We start from the raw sequence: 15,288 nt of genomic DNA on the forward strand, positions 1-15,288 counted from the left end.
TAGTCCTACCGATTTAGATCTTCCCTACCGATTCACAGACGACCAAGGCAAAACTACCGATATTTTGTTATTCCTACCGAAAACTACCGATTTTTATAAATTTTGGACACATCCTACTCAACATTCATATTTTGGGTTGGATTTGATCTGAGATTTGTGTTGTCAGTATTTTACAATTCCAATGCAATACTACGTTTTTGGGACAACAACCCGGCCTACCGATAAACTTTCAGGCCAGGCCTACCGATATTAAGGAATTCTATCTGGCCACCCTGGCGGCCATCGTGTTTAGAAAGTGACGAACCACGGCGATATACAGTCGTCCGCCAGATTACGTGTTTAGTTTTCGGGACAGTTTCCCGCCACGATAGCCAGGAAAGCCATGTTAATGAGTTCTTTCGCTACCCCGGCTAATTAACCAAACATCGACCGTTCACACTGTGGAGGATCAGTCGAACGAGCCAAGCTCTCCTTCACAGTTAATCGCCAAGGAGAATAAAGTAGGGCGGACAAAGATTCCCTCTGGGAAGATCACTGCGGTGACTTCCGAGATCACTTGCGGCGATAGTTCGATCCGGCGATAGTTCGCCTTCCCGTTATCGTAAACAGCAGCGGACCGAAGAAACTACCAGCAGTGGGTAGTTGGAGGGCAATAAACACGGTAAAATTTAGTTTATTTGTTTTTCCCCTCTTTGTTTCTTAACATAAGAAAATCCGAAATTTCAGTTAAAGCACCTATGTCAGCCTGATAAGAGGGGTTCGCCGGGAATTCCAATCAGAATCCGAGTAGTGGCCAAACCGCTACTTACATAATGAACAGTGTGTAAACATCTATGCTGGTTTAAGTAATCCTAGACTTATTGCAAGTATGGTGCGGTCAAAATACGGTTGTTGAAATCCCTGCCCTGATTATCTATTAATTAAAATAAATTCAGTTGGTAGTGCACGGACCGAGAACTTTATCCTAGGGGTCATGCATAAATGACGTAGCATTTTCGGGGGTATGGGGGTATACCAAATTTGTGATTAAGTTTGACAAGGGGGAAGGTAGGGTCAGTAGTTGTGTGACGTAGCATGCAGTTTAATTTTTTTTGAAGGGCATCAACACTAGACTGCCCAGAAAAATAATGAATTTTTGAAAACTCAATCGGCCCACCCCTAAGTCGATTCCTAGTCCTGCCAGGAGTATTTGCTCCAAATTTGAAGCAAATCGGACAAGTCTAGCTACCGGACCAACGTGTTTGAAATTTGTAAGGGATTTTTCGACAATTTACATGGAGAAAACCGTCTAGCTCGCATTTTCGCCGCTAGATGGCACTATATACATCGTATTATTACTGTAAGTGAAAATAAGAAAGATAATTTAATTGTCTACAACTTTGTTCAACACTGCTAGTCAATCCAGCTTTGTTGAAATAAGTTATTAAACTTTTAACGAAATGTTGTCTGAGTCAGTTTTGCATGGGGCCTAGCAGTGAATGGTTGTGTATCAGTACTAGATTCCCACGAACTATACATTTTTGTGAAATAATGGTTAGATTTAACTGAAAAGTATGCTCAGAAAAATTGTAGTTCATGATACGAGATATGTTTGGTTAGAACATTTTAGTTCCAATTGTGACCGCATAGAGGGCGCCAACATTAACTTTACATAGAAAAGAGATAGAATATTGAGATGTTCGGGAGAGGTACTGAAAAATGTTTGTTCTACAACTTTGTAGAAGACACCTAATTTCTATCTCTTTCCGTTGAAAAGTTAGTGTTGGCGCCCTCTATGTGGTAACATGTGGAACTAAAATTTTCTAATCAAAACATCACTCCTATTATTTACTATAATTACAGAATATGCGTAAAGTAAATATTGTGTATACTGTTTCAAATTTATGAGATACGTATTCTCAGCCAAAGAAAGAGTTTACAAGAGATAAACAAGAAAGATTAAGATGATTCAACTAAACAAAATTTAACAAAAAACAAATCTAGCAACACGATTTTTGTCATGAAATATATTCATTTTGTGCGCAATTTGCTGTTATAATGTAAATGTTGATAAAAACCGTCAACAATTTTGTAAGGACATATATTTGAAAGAATTATACGAATTACGAATACAAATTTGATTTTTTCATCGGCCGGCCGGCCGCGCTACGGGGGGTGGGGGAGTCTTGGAAAATGCTACGTTATTTACAAGGGAGAGGTTAGAATGTTGTGATCAAATGCTACAAGGAGGGAGGGAGGGGTCGGAAATCGCCGAAAAAAAGCTACGTCATTTGTGTACGGTCCATTACCACGACTCAATTCAGCACATTATAGAGACTCGTTCTTGGTGCGGAGAATCAATTTATGGAATCAGCTCCCAATTAATAATAAACATATAGATTATCGTATACGGTTCCTTCGGGAGTGTTTGAATTGGTTAAGAGAGAGGAATTAGTTTTAATTTAAATTTGCTTTACAATAAGATAAGTTAATTAGAATTAGAAATAATTAGTGTGTGTAAGTAATATAGTCAAATGAACTCTGATTGTAGAATGTAGAACCAAAGAAGGAGAAGTCCTTACTCTACAAGTGTTTTCTTAAATAAACAAATAAAACTAAATAAAATAAGAGCATTGGCACAAAAAATCTGAATACATTGTCAAAATGCTTTTATTTGTCGTCACAATCTTCTGTCTACTTAAATTTATTTTTCTTATCGTGGTCTTATTTAAAGTATCTATAGTATATCCTTATACTACATTTTGCTTCTTAATTAGGTTATACACGGTATCTTAAAACTCAGTATTCTAAAACATATAGTATTCGCAATCAGTTATTAGTCTTCGAATGGGTATGCGCCACGAGGCTTTCCTTACACCACTATATAGCACGTAACAATAGGCATATTTCGGGATTTTTGATTGACGGAACAATGACATGAATCAAGATCCTGTTAAATGGGATTTAGAATACTTATTGTGAAGTACAAGACATTTTTTAGAGAAATTTTATTAAAAGATAGAGGTTGTGCAGCATAGTCAGCTTGTGCCCACCTCACAAGTTTATTTTGACATTTATGTAAAATGCTTGAATATTTTTTTTCTTAATGGAACCTTACCTTAAAAGCTTTCATTTTCAATTTGTGACATCATAAAGAATATGTGAAATGGACTGAAATAATAGAAAAAATCAACAATTTTAACTTTATTCGCTATGCCCGCCCCCATAAAATATAGTAAATATGACTCATATGTATGGAAATAAAGTCAAAAGCGATATCCATTATTACAACAAAATGATTATTGAGCATTTTTCAAAAGATTTACTATGAACAAAAATAATGTTGCCAAAAACGGAACCTTTTTGTTGCCAAAAATGGAGCAAACGGAACGTGCCAAAAACGGAATCTTACTGTATATATGTTTTTTGCTAAATTTTAAAGCTATTTACAAGATTAATTTGGACTGTTCACATAATCGTTTGCTATAAAGTCCTATTTAATTTTTTACGGAATAATATTGGAGCTATTTTTGTAATTGCGGGGCTGTTGCTAAAACCCATCCTATACGTTCATCTGTATCTGGGAGATTCACTAACTAAATTTAATTAAGCAATTTTAAATGTGTTCGAGCAGCACTGTGTATCACAAAAATATACTACGAATGTTCAAGGCATTTTCATTATCAGCCAAGGTAGTTTTCCGTACTGCCGATAGATATAATAATCATACGCAAGCTTCCCAATGATGAGCAGTATCAATGATGCAAAAACCATGCTCAGTATATCGTAAATGGCTGCCTTATTGTGTTCCGACGATGAGCACACATCGTTGGGCGTAAGTGTCATCACCGGTAAATAGGACTTGTGGCCGTCTGGATCCAGTATGTAACATGTGATGTTACGCGAATCAACCACAACGGATTCGTGTTTTCGGAGGAATTCCTGCATTCGTGTAGCGAATCGGCAGCCACATCGCCACGGATTGTTGGCCAGGTAGAGCTGACCGACATGCGCGTTTCGTTCCAAAGCGTGTTCCAGGCTATAGACTCTAATCTGTAAAGTAAATAAGGCTAGTTAGGTCGTGTTCAAATTCTCGATTTGTCATACAAACCCTGCTAATTCTATTACCACGCAAACTTAGAATACGAAAGTTATCCAACCAAACGCTATCTTCTAGAATGTCTATCGATGTTATGTTGTTGTTGTCCAGATATATGTCCTGAACTGGGTTGTAATAGTCGTCAGTAGTCAACTGCTCTACACCGTTGATGCGATTGTTCGACATGTGCAACACCGTTGTATTTGGCGGTAAATAGCTTGGAAGCCTATAAAATTCTTTACCGGTACAGTTAACCGTAACCAGCGGATGGAACGATTTTCCGTGGTCGCATAGTCTAAGGTACGATATTCGACAAGTACAGTTTCGAATTTCTTCATGACGACAGTGCTCTCTCAGGACCCGTTTGTACTCCATGGCTGTCGTCATCGGCCGTCCAGTGTATTTCCAATCTTTGCAAACGAGGGAGTGCTTATCGGTGTAGATACCGCTCTGCTCTTCTAGGAGCCAAATCATGTCGTTTGTGCAGTTCCATGGGTTACCTGTGGGTAGCTTTCAAAAATTACTTGAAAAGTGCTTTATATGATTCTAGCTTTATATATATTTAATAGTTTAATTAATTAATCAGCCTACCTTGCAAGTAGATCTCCACGTGTTTACTTTGTAGATTGTAGGGAACAATTCGTACAAGTGCATTACCCCGCATGTTAACCACTCGCAGCGCAGGTAGCTGTTGAAAAATGCCAGCTTCCGTCACATTCAGTTTTGTCCCAGTGATGTTGATCATTTTCAGATTTAACAGTTGAGGAAAGTCATTCTTCAGTTTCCACAGAGTTGTACCAGTAATCGCAAACTTTTCCACGTGAGGAACCAAATCCAACAGTTCTCTTGGGTCAAAGCTGGTTGATGGCCACTGGCACAGTATCAATTGCCGTGTTTGATTAAACAACGCTCTACTGTGCGGCATTATCCGGCTATCTATCCCTCGAAAACAGATAGTTTTCGAAGCCTGCTCGAAGTAACAGCGTGGTTTACCGGCAACGTGCATCCTTGTCGGCTCAGAGCACTCAGGAATATCGACATTCTCAACTACCAAGTTTTTCAAACTCATCGGTAATTCAGCTCGCAACAAGGGTAGGATTCTGTGAAAAGAAAGGTTTTGCGCTCAGCAAGATTTCCAGCAATAATTGACAACCAATTGAGACCAATCGATTTGATGTGGGCTAGCTGATGCGCATCTAATTGATTTGTCAACAGTCACGAGGCACTTCAATTATTATGGAATATGTATAAGCGATTTCAGTGTGCAAAAAGTGTTTTCAATGTGACTCGTTTCCCTCTTTAGTTCTGTCGCCCCTACATTTTCGGGGAGAGCCAATTAAGTTAAATCATTAATTAAAAGTGACGTCGTTGTTGTAAGCTCAAAGCAAACATTTAAGATAACGCAAAAGCTTGCTACCTTAGTCATCAATCAGACGAATATTTCCACGCCGCAAACAATTCCATTAGCTATTTGGATGTTAATGCTTTCAGTTCACTGTAATGTGTGGCTGGAGGACAACCATTTAAGGCTCAAGTTACCTTTTTTGAGCATGTGTTAGAATTGAACGCTTGGTAGTATGCGTAGGAAAAATTGTGTTCAAATTTGCCACCGGATTATTAATTTAAGCCTTTTCAAAACTCTAAAAGAAAAATATCAGTCGATTTATTAGATCACCACGATTCAATTCATGCAAAATAGCTGCTGGAAAAACCATCGGCTTAGCTGAGTGGTGCTTTTGAAAAAGTGGCTGTGGTTTTTTCATTGCGCAGTTGTGTTGCGTACCCCAGCACGGTGTGATAGTGTGACAAAAAATCACAACTTTTTCAAAAGCACCATTTAGCTAAGCCGATAGTTTTTTCGCCAACTATTTTGTATGATTTGAATCGTGGTGATCTAATAAATCGACTGATATTCTTCGTTTGGAGTATTAAAAAGGTTTAAATGGATAATCCGGTGGCAAAGCTGAACACAATTTTTCCTAAGCATGCTACCAAGCGTTCAATTCTAACACAAGCTCAAAAAAGGTAACTTGAGCCTTCCCTGTCAAAAAAAAATGCGGACGAACATGGTCAAGCGATTTAAAAAGTATGACGTTTGACATTTTCTAGAGAATTTTTGCCGTAGGTGATCTCTGGTATCGGGAGAAATTCCGCTGCCGGGAAACTCTCAGCACCAGCTAGTAGATAATTAGGAACGAGTATCGCCAAAAAGGATAAGGAACCCTGGGAAGATAGTTGTCAAGAGATTTAAGTCGTTATGTTCGGCATCCCTGGATCTGTTCGCGTCTCGACAGGTGACAATATTTGCAGCTGACCTGAATAGGTCAGTTATACCATGAAGATTGGACAGTAAGCAAGAAACAGCATCACTGCAAAAAAACGCGAACTATTAACGCAAAATAAAAAGAGTAAGAGCACAATCCATCCTGAAGTAATACCAAACAGTGACCCCGGAAAGATGAGGATTGGGACGAATCAGGAATCAGAATATATTGGCTTAAATAGCACGTTCCCCGTATGTAGTCGGGGATTTGTGCCTTGCCGTGTTTTTTTCATCATTTCCTGAGCGGAAAGAAAGGAGAAGGAATAGGGAGGAAGTAGATTGCGAAGGGTGGAAAAAATAACAGCACAAAAACAAAAACAAACAGCAGGTACGTTAAACTCACAAGTAGTTCAACTCGCCTGCGAGTAAGCCTAAAGCTCTTTACCACATTGGATAAGAAACTCTAGTATGTCTCTAAGTTTCAGTCGTCCAAACATGGTGTCGTCTAAGTAAAGACAGCCGAAAACTCGAAATCGCAATCGCCCTACTGCTGGGCAGTTACATATCAGATGATATGAGGTTCCGTAGTCGGATTCACAAAGATAACTTGAAAAAGACTCAGCGCGCTGAATAGTTGCCATGTGATAATTGAGTTTGCAGTGGCCGGTTAGAGTCCTGGTCAGCATGCCGCAGTGGAGCTTCGAAAAATGTAAGAGATCTTTTGAAGTTACTGGGCACGGTTGTTCTAGGAATGCCTTTGTAGATTTCTTTAAGAATTGCGGTGCTCGGATGAAGCCCAGGACCGTATTTTGTCTCTTATCCAACTTGTCGAAATAGGCAGGACGGGCTAAGGGATAACAAAACCAATCGCTGAACCTGTACTGGCCAATTCATCAGCCCATTCATTTGCAGTAATACCGGAATGTCCGGGCACCCAGACAAGCTAGATAGTGTTGGCAATGCTTTGTTCTGCGATTTGGGTTCGGCACGCGATCACTAGCTTGGACCGGGATTTGTCTGAGCTAAGGGCCTTGGTTGCAGCCTGACTATCGAAGTTTATAACTTTGCCGGACAAGCTCTGTTGAAGGGTCGATTGTATCCCGCACATAATCGCGAAGATTTCTGCTTGGAATATAGTACAGTATCTACCTAGTGAGTGAGATTGTTCCAATCTCATTTCACGACAGTGGACACCAGCACCAGCACGTCCCTCCATCAGAGAACTTTCTGTGTAACAGACCACTTGCGTTTGTTGTTGTCTGGAATGTCCTGTAGGGAAAATTACATGTGTGAGTAATATCACTGGGAGCATAAATATCTTCCATGTAACCATTTGTGACAACAATCCTGTATGACTGGTAGCAAGATCAACATGGTTACTGTTCTAAAGCCCAGTAACTTGCAGTCTGTATGCACAAGATAGTGCTTCTTGTTTGAGGTGTATGTGTAATGGTTTGATATTTAGAAGTGCCGCAAGAACAGCAGTGTGCCAAAAGCACCAGTCAACGCCACAAGCGCCATTCTTGGCAGATGGTTTAGCTTTGACTGAACCGTCACCACCTCTCCCCTCTGCCACGACACAAGGCATCCGTATGACAGTATTGGACATACAATTGTCGTGTAAATCCAATAGATGTATTTAGATTTAAGACCCCAGGTCTGTCCAAAAGTTCGTCTGCACTACCCGAAGGCCATGCACGCTCTCTTGACTCTGAACTTAATATGAGCAGACCAATTCAGTTTGGAATCTAATATAACTCCAATGTATTTGACTTGATCTGCACACAGTAGCTCAGAATCAAAGAACTGCAAGGGACGAACCCTGGTTGTTATTCGCTTCTTCGTGAAAAGAACCATTGAAGTTTTGCTTGGGTTAACTGATAATTCAACTTGTCGACACCACTGTTCGACAGCTCTTAATGCTTGTTGCACCCACTTGACCGATTCAGTGGAAACCAATGCGCGTGCTAACGCCCACGAGTCCGAATCACCAGGATGAGATCTGTGAACATTGTTCGTCTTTTTCGTCCGTCACATAAACACCATCTCTGGTTCTTAAGGAGTTCATCTGAAAATCTTTCGATTTCGATAAAAATTTATTTAACTTGCTAGCCTTGTTCAGACTAGAGACATTAACCCATAGGTTTTGCCAGCCAGCCCGCTCTGCAGATCTAAGACATTTCAAATATGCACTACGTGCTGACCTGAAAGCTCTGGAGTCATCATGCTGACGCCGGTTCCAAGCTCTTCTCATATCCTTCTTCATTCTTTCAAGCTCAACCCTCCACCAAGGTTCCCCTAGTCGATTGAACATTACGAAGTAGACAAGCTTCTTCGTAGGATGCTACTATGAATGAGTTTGTCGTATCCACAACTTCATCTAAGTGGTGTAGTTGACTAATTGTTGGAAAATATCCATTAAATTTAGTCGTCAAGTTTTATAAAAAGAGGTCCCAGTTTGTAGATCAGGATTACGATATGTTACCACATTGAAGGTGACATCAAAATGATCGAAAAATATACATTTATGATCGGAAAGAGACGGTTGAGTTTTATTTGGAACCTGCCAATTCCCCCGCTCATGCGAAATCCTTTCAGAGCAAAGCGTTATGGCTAACACCTCCTCTCTTCAAGACCTCGCAAAAATTGGTCGGTTTCTCACATTCAGAATGTGAAGATTTGTACTACTTATATACTCCATCAGTTCAGAGCCTCTCTGATTGATATCTGAGATGCCCCAAATAAGGTGAAAACCATTTGCATCAGTGCCGATAATGAGCGGAAGCTTATTTCTGCTACAATATGAAACAACGCTTTTGAAATCATCAGAAGGAGATGATTCGTTATGTGGTAGATATGCTGAACAATATACACACCTTTTGTCTACTTTACCGACAGTCAGTGTAACTGTGACTACATAGATATCGCGAGTGGTGGGCTCCGATATCAGACACGCGTCAAAAGCCTTATTTGCAAGAATGCAAGCACGAGGCATTTCACGTGGGTTAGTCATGCCTGTCTTGCTGTAAGCAATGAAAGCAGTGTTAAGTATCTTTCCAAAATAGAAGTTTCCTTTATAGAAATTAGGTTCTTGAACCAATGCTATGGAAGCCTTCCTGCATGAGTCGAGATAAATTCATTTTTGCTGTACGTTTATGCTGGATATTGATTTGTGCGATTCTAACCATTGTTGATTAGAGAACTGTACATTTCATATCCAACACAAATTGCACAACAACTAGAGGACACCAAGCAAGTTGGGATATTAACGCATATAGCGAGCCATATCAGGTGTAAATGGGACACGATCATTTGATTCCCACGATTTGCGAAGAAAATAATGGCCCACTGTGTCAGAGATTTGCATAATACAGTAAAAGCAAAACCCAAAATGCTCCGTGCGCGACTGGCATACTTTAGGCTGTCCAGTCATCAAGTCCTCAGCACGGAACTACACCTTGACTTAGGGACTCCTGCTTGGAGTCGCCTCCTACGACATGGGAGCAGGAACCCAGTGACTCAATTCTCAATTCGGCATCTCTGGATCTGTACGCATATCGGCAGGTGACAATAACTGCAGCTGAATAGGTCAGTTATACCACGCGAACGATTAACACAAAATGGAAAGAGTAAGAGTACAATCCATCCTGAAGTAATACCAAACAGTGATCCTGGAAAGATGAGGATTGTGAGGAACAAAAGGTTTAGGTTTAATCGGTAGGCTTACTACAAACCACCACATAAGCCAGTGGGCGGTGGTGTCTGATCCAGATTCCTTCTCTATAACAGACATTGTCTCAATTTGTCTAGTCAAGTCGACACAGGACTCAACCCTGTAACCGTCGGTTACCATTCCAAATTGTTGGCTCTGCCACAATGAAATGAGCCTTAGACTCGCTTGTGAGTTCCCAATCCCTAAGTCCGACCCTCATTTTGACTAGCAAATCCTCTCTCCATAGCACTGAAGGTACTCACAGTCGCATTCCAGCAAGAGTGGTATTTGTTTATAGCGGGTTAGGGTACCGGTCGCGGAGGACAATCCACGGGTGAAGCGACCAAATAACGGCTGCTGAGCGGAAACACAATCATTGTCAAAGTTCGGGTGATTTCTTTATTTCTTGAGCGTTTTTTCAAAACGTCATATCTGCAATGAGTTACCCTCTTTGTTTACTTTCTCTTCTGTTAATAATTCGGTCACTTTAACATTAATCCCTCAACTCTTTGCATAATATGCTAGTTAAAACTACCGTCTTTCGATCTGTACTGTAAAATAAGTGAAAAGTGTTATAGTGACGCCGTAAAAATCGAAAGAGAAAGTAAACAAAGAGAGTAACTCATTGCAGATATGACGTTTTGAAAAAAACGCTCAAGATTTCTCCGACTCAGACTCACTGATCGCGCTTTAATACGCTCAGCCAAGATACTGAACCTTTTATTTTTGAGTCTATGAATAAAAATTATAACGAATAAAAGGAGGTGACAGATACATACGGTGTTGAAAGTAAAAATTTAATAGTGTAAAATTGGCTAAAGCTAAAGGCACGAAATTTGTTAAAAGCTAATTAAAAAGTGTACTCACGATAAAAAGGTTCCCAGTGAACCTTTTTATCTCGGGCTTCGTATCTACGTCCGTAAGTCGCTCTATTCGCAGAAATTATCATCAGAGACCTATCTGAATAAGTCATCTATCACGGTGAAGAAGACTCAACGCAAATAAGGACCAGCGGACAGATTGTACACGGCTCTCAGACGCTATTACGAGAGCAATATCGCACCTGCTGATGGAATTCGGCCCTACACCACGTGGTCAATTCCGTCACGACAAGGCAGCTTTCGCATCACATCTACGTGATTGCCTCAGAGAAACGACAACTACATCGGTTCCCGTAATGACACGCTAATATCCAGTATCGACTTCAACTACTACAAGCAGGTGACAGCAGTCCCGGATACCTAGCCCGAGATCACCCTAGCATACCAGCATAACTTAACACCCAAAACCGCAAGTAGAACGTAGTGACGTCACGTAGGTTATAAAGTTCATGTTAGCAATTAAGAATAAATCCATAATGTTACCGAAGTGCACCGTGAATTAGTTCAAATAGTATTGGCCCTTATTAGCAAGTTACACCACTAACTTTAATATTCGATTGCGAATTCAAAAAGGAGTTATGAGCCCTCGTCATTGTTATTCCACCAGAGTTTTGGTTCAGTGTAGTGCTTGTGAGCAACCTACAGTAAGCGTTTCCACTTTGGCCGTCTTATGTTGGTTTGCAACATCGGTGCTTGCATGTGTGTTGGTTGAGCCCCCCGCTCAATGAATGAGATCCCTCTAGCGCATATGCGACTGCTACCAATTTCTCCACCCCAGCATTATTTCACCACCCTGAGCAAGCAAAAAAACTTGAATATTTCTTGATCGTTTTTTCAAAACGTCATATCTGCAATGAGTTACTCTCTTTGTTTACTTTCTCTTTCGATTTTTACGGCGTCACTATAACACTTTTCACTTATTTTACAATACAGATCGAAAGACGGTGGTTTTAACTAGCATATTATGCAAAGAATTGAGGGATAAATGTTAAAGTGACCGAATTATTAACAGAAGAGAAAGTAAACAAAGAGAGTAGCTCATTGCAGATATGACGTTTTGAAAAAACGCTCAAGATTTGAGAGTTTCTATACCTTCCTTATTCAAGGAACAAAGAAATCAAAACCCCTCCCTTAAGAATTTTCCGCACGGTCCTGGACGTCAGTCGACTGGCTCAAATGGCATGTTCTTCGTGTTGATCGGAAATTTGTGCCTTTCCATGATTTGTCTTATTATCATTTCCCAGATGAGAAGCATTGGGGAAGTGGTAAGGTTAGGGATAAGGAAAATAACGACACAGAGAAAACAATACGGAAGTATTCTTCACTGCCAAGGAAACAAAGACACTTATCGATGAGCGAATATATCAACACCCCCAGGTGATATTGAAATCGATTGAAATAACAGAACGACAGCACTCCCGAAGAGATACTGTCATTCAAATACTGCTTAAACCAATTTGGGTTTATAAACTTTCGCTGTGACTTTTAGGAATCAATAATTCAGTTCGTAGCCCTTTTTCGCCACAAATTCCAGAGAACGGTCCTCGATACTGCAAAAATACTGCTGTACTTTCGTTGTACAGGATTATGGAAATTAGGAGGGATTCGCTATGGTGATATAGCGGACAGTGAGGACACTTGATATCTCATAATTTATACATCAAAAGTTAACACAATATAAAAAGAAAATGAAATATTTGGTCGTTTATGATGTTTTAAAAACAATCTAATGTATAACATTTGGTTTGGTTTGGAAGTTGTACAATATTTTAGAAAATATGTGTAGATCCATCTCGAAGATCTTTTTACAAATTTTTTAAACGGTTGTATGAGATCGGCGAACTAATTATATGTGAATATTTTCAAGTGCGATTACTTTCTAAGAGCTTTTGTCTAGAAAAAAAAAGTTTTTCGAATAAAAAGTTTCACAACTCATACAAAAAAAATAAATTTTGTTCACCTCATAGAATAGTTATCTTTGATTCCTGTATCACTGAGTACACTTGTCCCCTATCATTAGCTGTTTCAAATACTTTTGAAATGTATAGAAATAGACACACATCATTTTCATAAAGTACCTGGCATTATTAATTGATCTAAAATGTTTTTGCGTGAAGAAATTATGGTATAAGTTACTGAAGGTTGGAAAAGCCAGTTAAACAGCACTGATTTACCGCAAATTCTTACCTTGTCTTTCTACTGTGATTACAGTTTGTCGTGCATCTAAAAAGGTAGTCTAACTAATTAATTTGTCAGGACAGATTATTAGCTGAACATTCGTGTCAATTAGTCATAGTGTGCTTTCTTTCTTTAGCCCTAGTAGGCAGGGGATCAAGTTACCACACGTTTTTACAAAGACCTCATTTTGACATGATTTTCAAAATTGTTCATATTACTGATAGGGCACATGTATTCGGATTGACATATTATTCACAGCTCTTACAATTCAAGACTACAAAATGGCGAATTTCGCAATTTAAATTTTTATTTCCTTGAAAAGTTAAAAGAGAAAAACAAATGTTGGATCAAGTGTACCCACTCTCCCCTACAGACGTTGACAGTATTTGATGGGCCTAGTCGCTTCTAGGCCCACGTCGCGCATGCTCTTGTATTGGATAGTTTTGATTTTAACAAAGGCAGATGTTACGTTGAATACGTTATTCTTCGCATTTATATTTTTCAGCGGCCAGGCTAATTGGATATTTCATAGGATTTGTCACTCTACTTGCAATTCATATTTACTTATTTGTCAAATACAATAGTAAAATAAAATTATGAACATAAAGATACCACACACATTACGATTTCCAGAATTTAGCACCATGCGCTTCACACTTCTAAATAATTCACGATCATGTGCCGATCGGACTCCGATTAAACTGAATACGTACAAAATAAAACCGAAACGAATCACATGTGTACTAAATCGCAAAAGTACTCTACACTTACATCACGAAGGACATCCACCAAATCCACCGATCTGAATGAGGGCCACCCAGCGGTGCCATAATAACCCGAATTTTGCTTACGCATGTAAACCCGGTTGCAAAACGCTTTGGACCCGCTCCCACCAACTGACGACAGCACCAGTTCCGCGCGTCCCGATGTCGATCGAGAGCAAATTAACCGCACTCGAACACGGATAGAGTTCAACTGATAGCGCGGCGAAAAGAAAAGCAAATTTGCCGATTGCCTGCGGAGGATGGTATCATCCGTACGTACGTCTGTTTGTTTGTCTTCACGTCATTTATCTAGATATGAAGAAGATGTGATTTGATACAGATGAAGACGGATGAGGGGCGGCGGCTGCACCAGATAAATATCCACCAACCGCTTCTCCAACCAATGAAAATCATGAGGTGCTAATCTTTCGAATAGATTCGTTGAACTGCGGCGAAGTTAGGGATACTCGGAGCAAGTGTGTAATGCTAACAAGATTAGGAAAATAACAAATTATTTTTTAAATTTTGGAGCATCTTTCGCAAAGCAGCTGATAGGGTATTTGGAATGACATGCCACTATTTCTTACAAATGTAACGAAGACCTGCATTACTTATAATCTCAAATCAGTTCCTTGTGGATAGGGAATGCTATAGAACATGGCGCTGACTTGCGATTTTGGATAGTACAGATATGAAGTATTTTGTTAGTTGCATACGGAGACGTTCTCAAGATGATATCGGTTGTATCCCTTAAACATGCGAAACGTGCCAACTGAGCCAATTTAATCTGTTTTCTCAATAAAACGAGTTTTTTTCCTATTCCATTTTCAAAAAAAAGGCATCCGACGAAAAAGATTGCTGATTGAAGATAACCTGTTAACGACTCATTTTGTGTCATTAGTTTAGTTTCATTTTGTGATATAATTTTTGCACTTTTTAGTTTAACCTAGCATAAGTCTACTAACTTGAATAAAATTTTAAACCCCTAATTAAGTATTGTAATTTTAGGAAAAAAAAAATCTGATGTGTACGTTATCGTTTGAAAAACTACGGACTTACTGCTGTACCACGACCCAGGAAAATAGAAGAAACCTTTTGCGTCCACCCCGGAACATCCATACCAAGTATTGGGGTTAAGCATAGGTTCCCTTGAGGAACCGTGATTATTATCTGGGTCAACAGCAGCCCTGCTTCTCAAACGCTAATAAAAATATATATTACACAAAAAACCACAACGAACGGTTCGCAGCTCGAATTCATGCGTTCAGAAGAAAATTCACGGACCGAACTCAAGTGAAGATGGCTTAGCCGACCAACTTCAGCTTCAATTCGTCACTTCTGCAGAGTTCTGACAGGTATGCTCTTCTCCCCTCCACTTCCGCTGTACATCAATGGGCGCAAACGTTCAACGG

General features: G+C 39.7%; 1 protein-coding gene across 1 annotated transcript; it reads right to left on the bottom strand.

Moving 5' to 3' along the window:
• Positions 1-3,584: 3,584 nt before the first annotated feature.
• LOC131691947 (protein singed wings 2) lies at positions 3,585-14,082 on the bottom strand. Its single transcript, XM_058978728.1, has 4 exons — positions 13,884-14,082; positions 4,670-5,178; positions 4,091-4,578; positions 3,585-4,032 (listed from the first exon to the last, which is right to left on the bottom strand). The coding sequence occupies exons 1-4, from the start codon at positions 13,940-13,942 to the stop codon at positions 3,646-3,648; spliced, it is 1,443 nt and encodes a 480-aa protein (XP_058834711.1). The 5' UTR covers positions 13,943-14,082; the 3' UTR covers positions 3,585-3,645.
• Positions 14,083-15,288: the final 1,206 nt, after the last annotated feature.

This window comes from Topomyia yanbarensis, chromosome 3 (assembly GCF_030247195.1).
Source record: "Topomyia yanbarensis strain Yona2022 chromosome 3, ASM3024719v1, whole genome shotgun sequence".
NCBI lineage: Eukaryota > Metazoa > Arthropoda > Insecta > Diptera > Culicidae > Topomyia > Topomyia yanbarensis.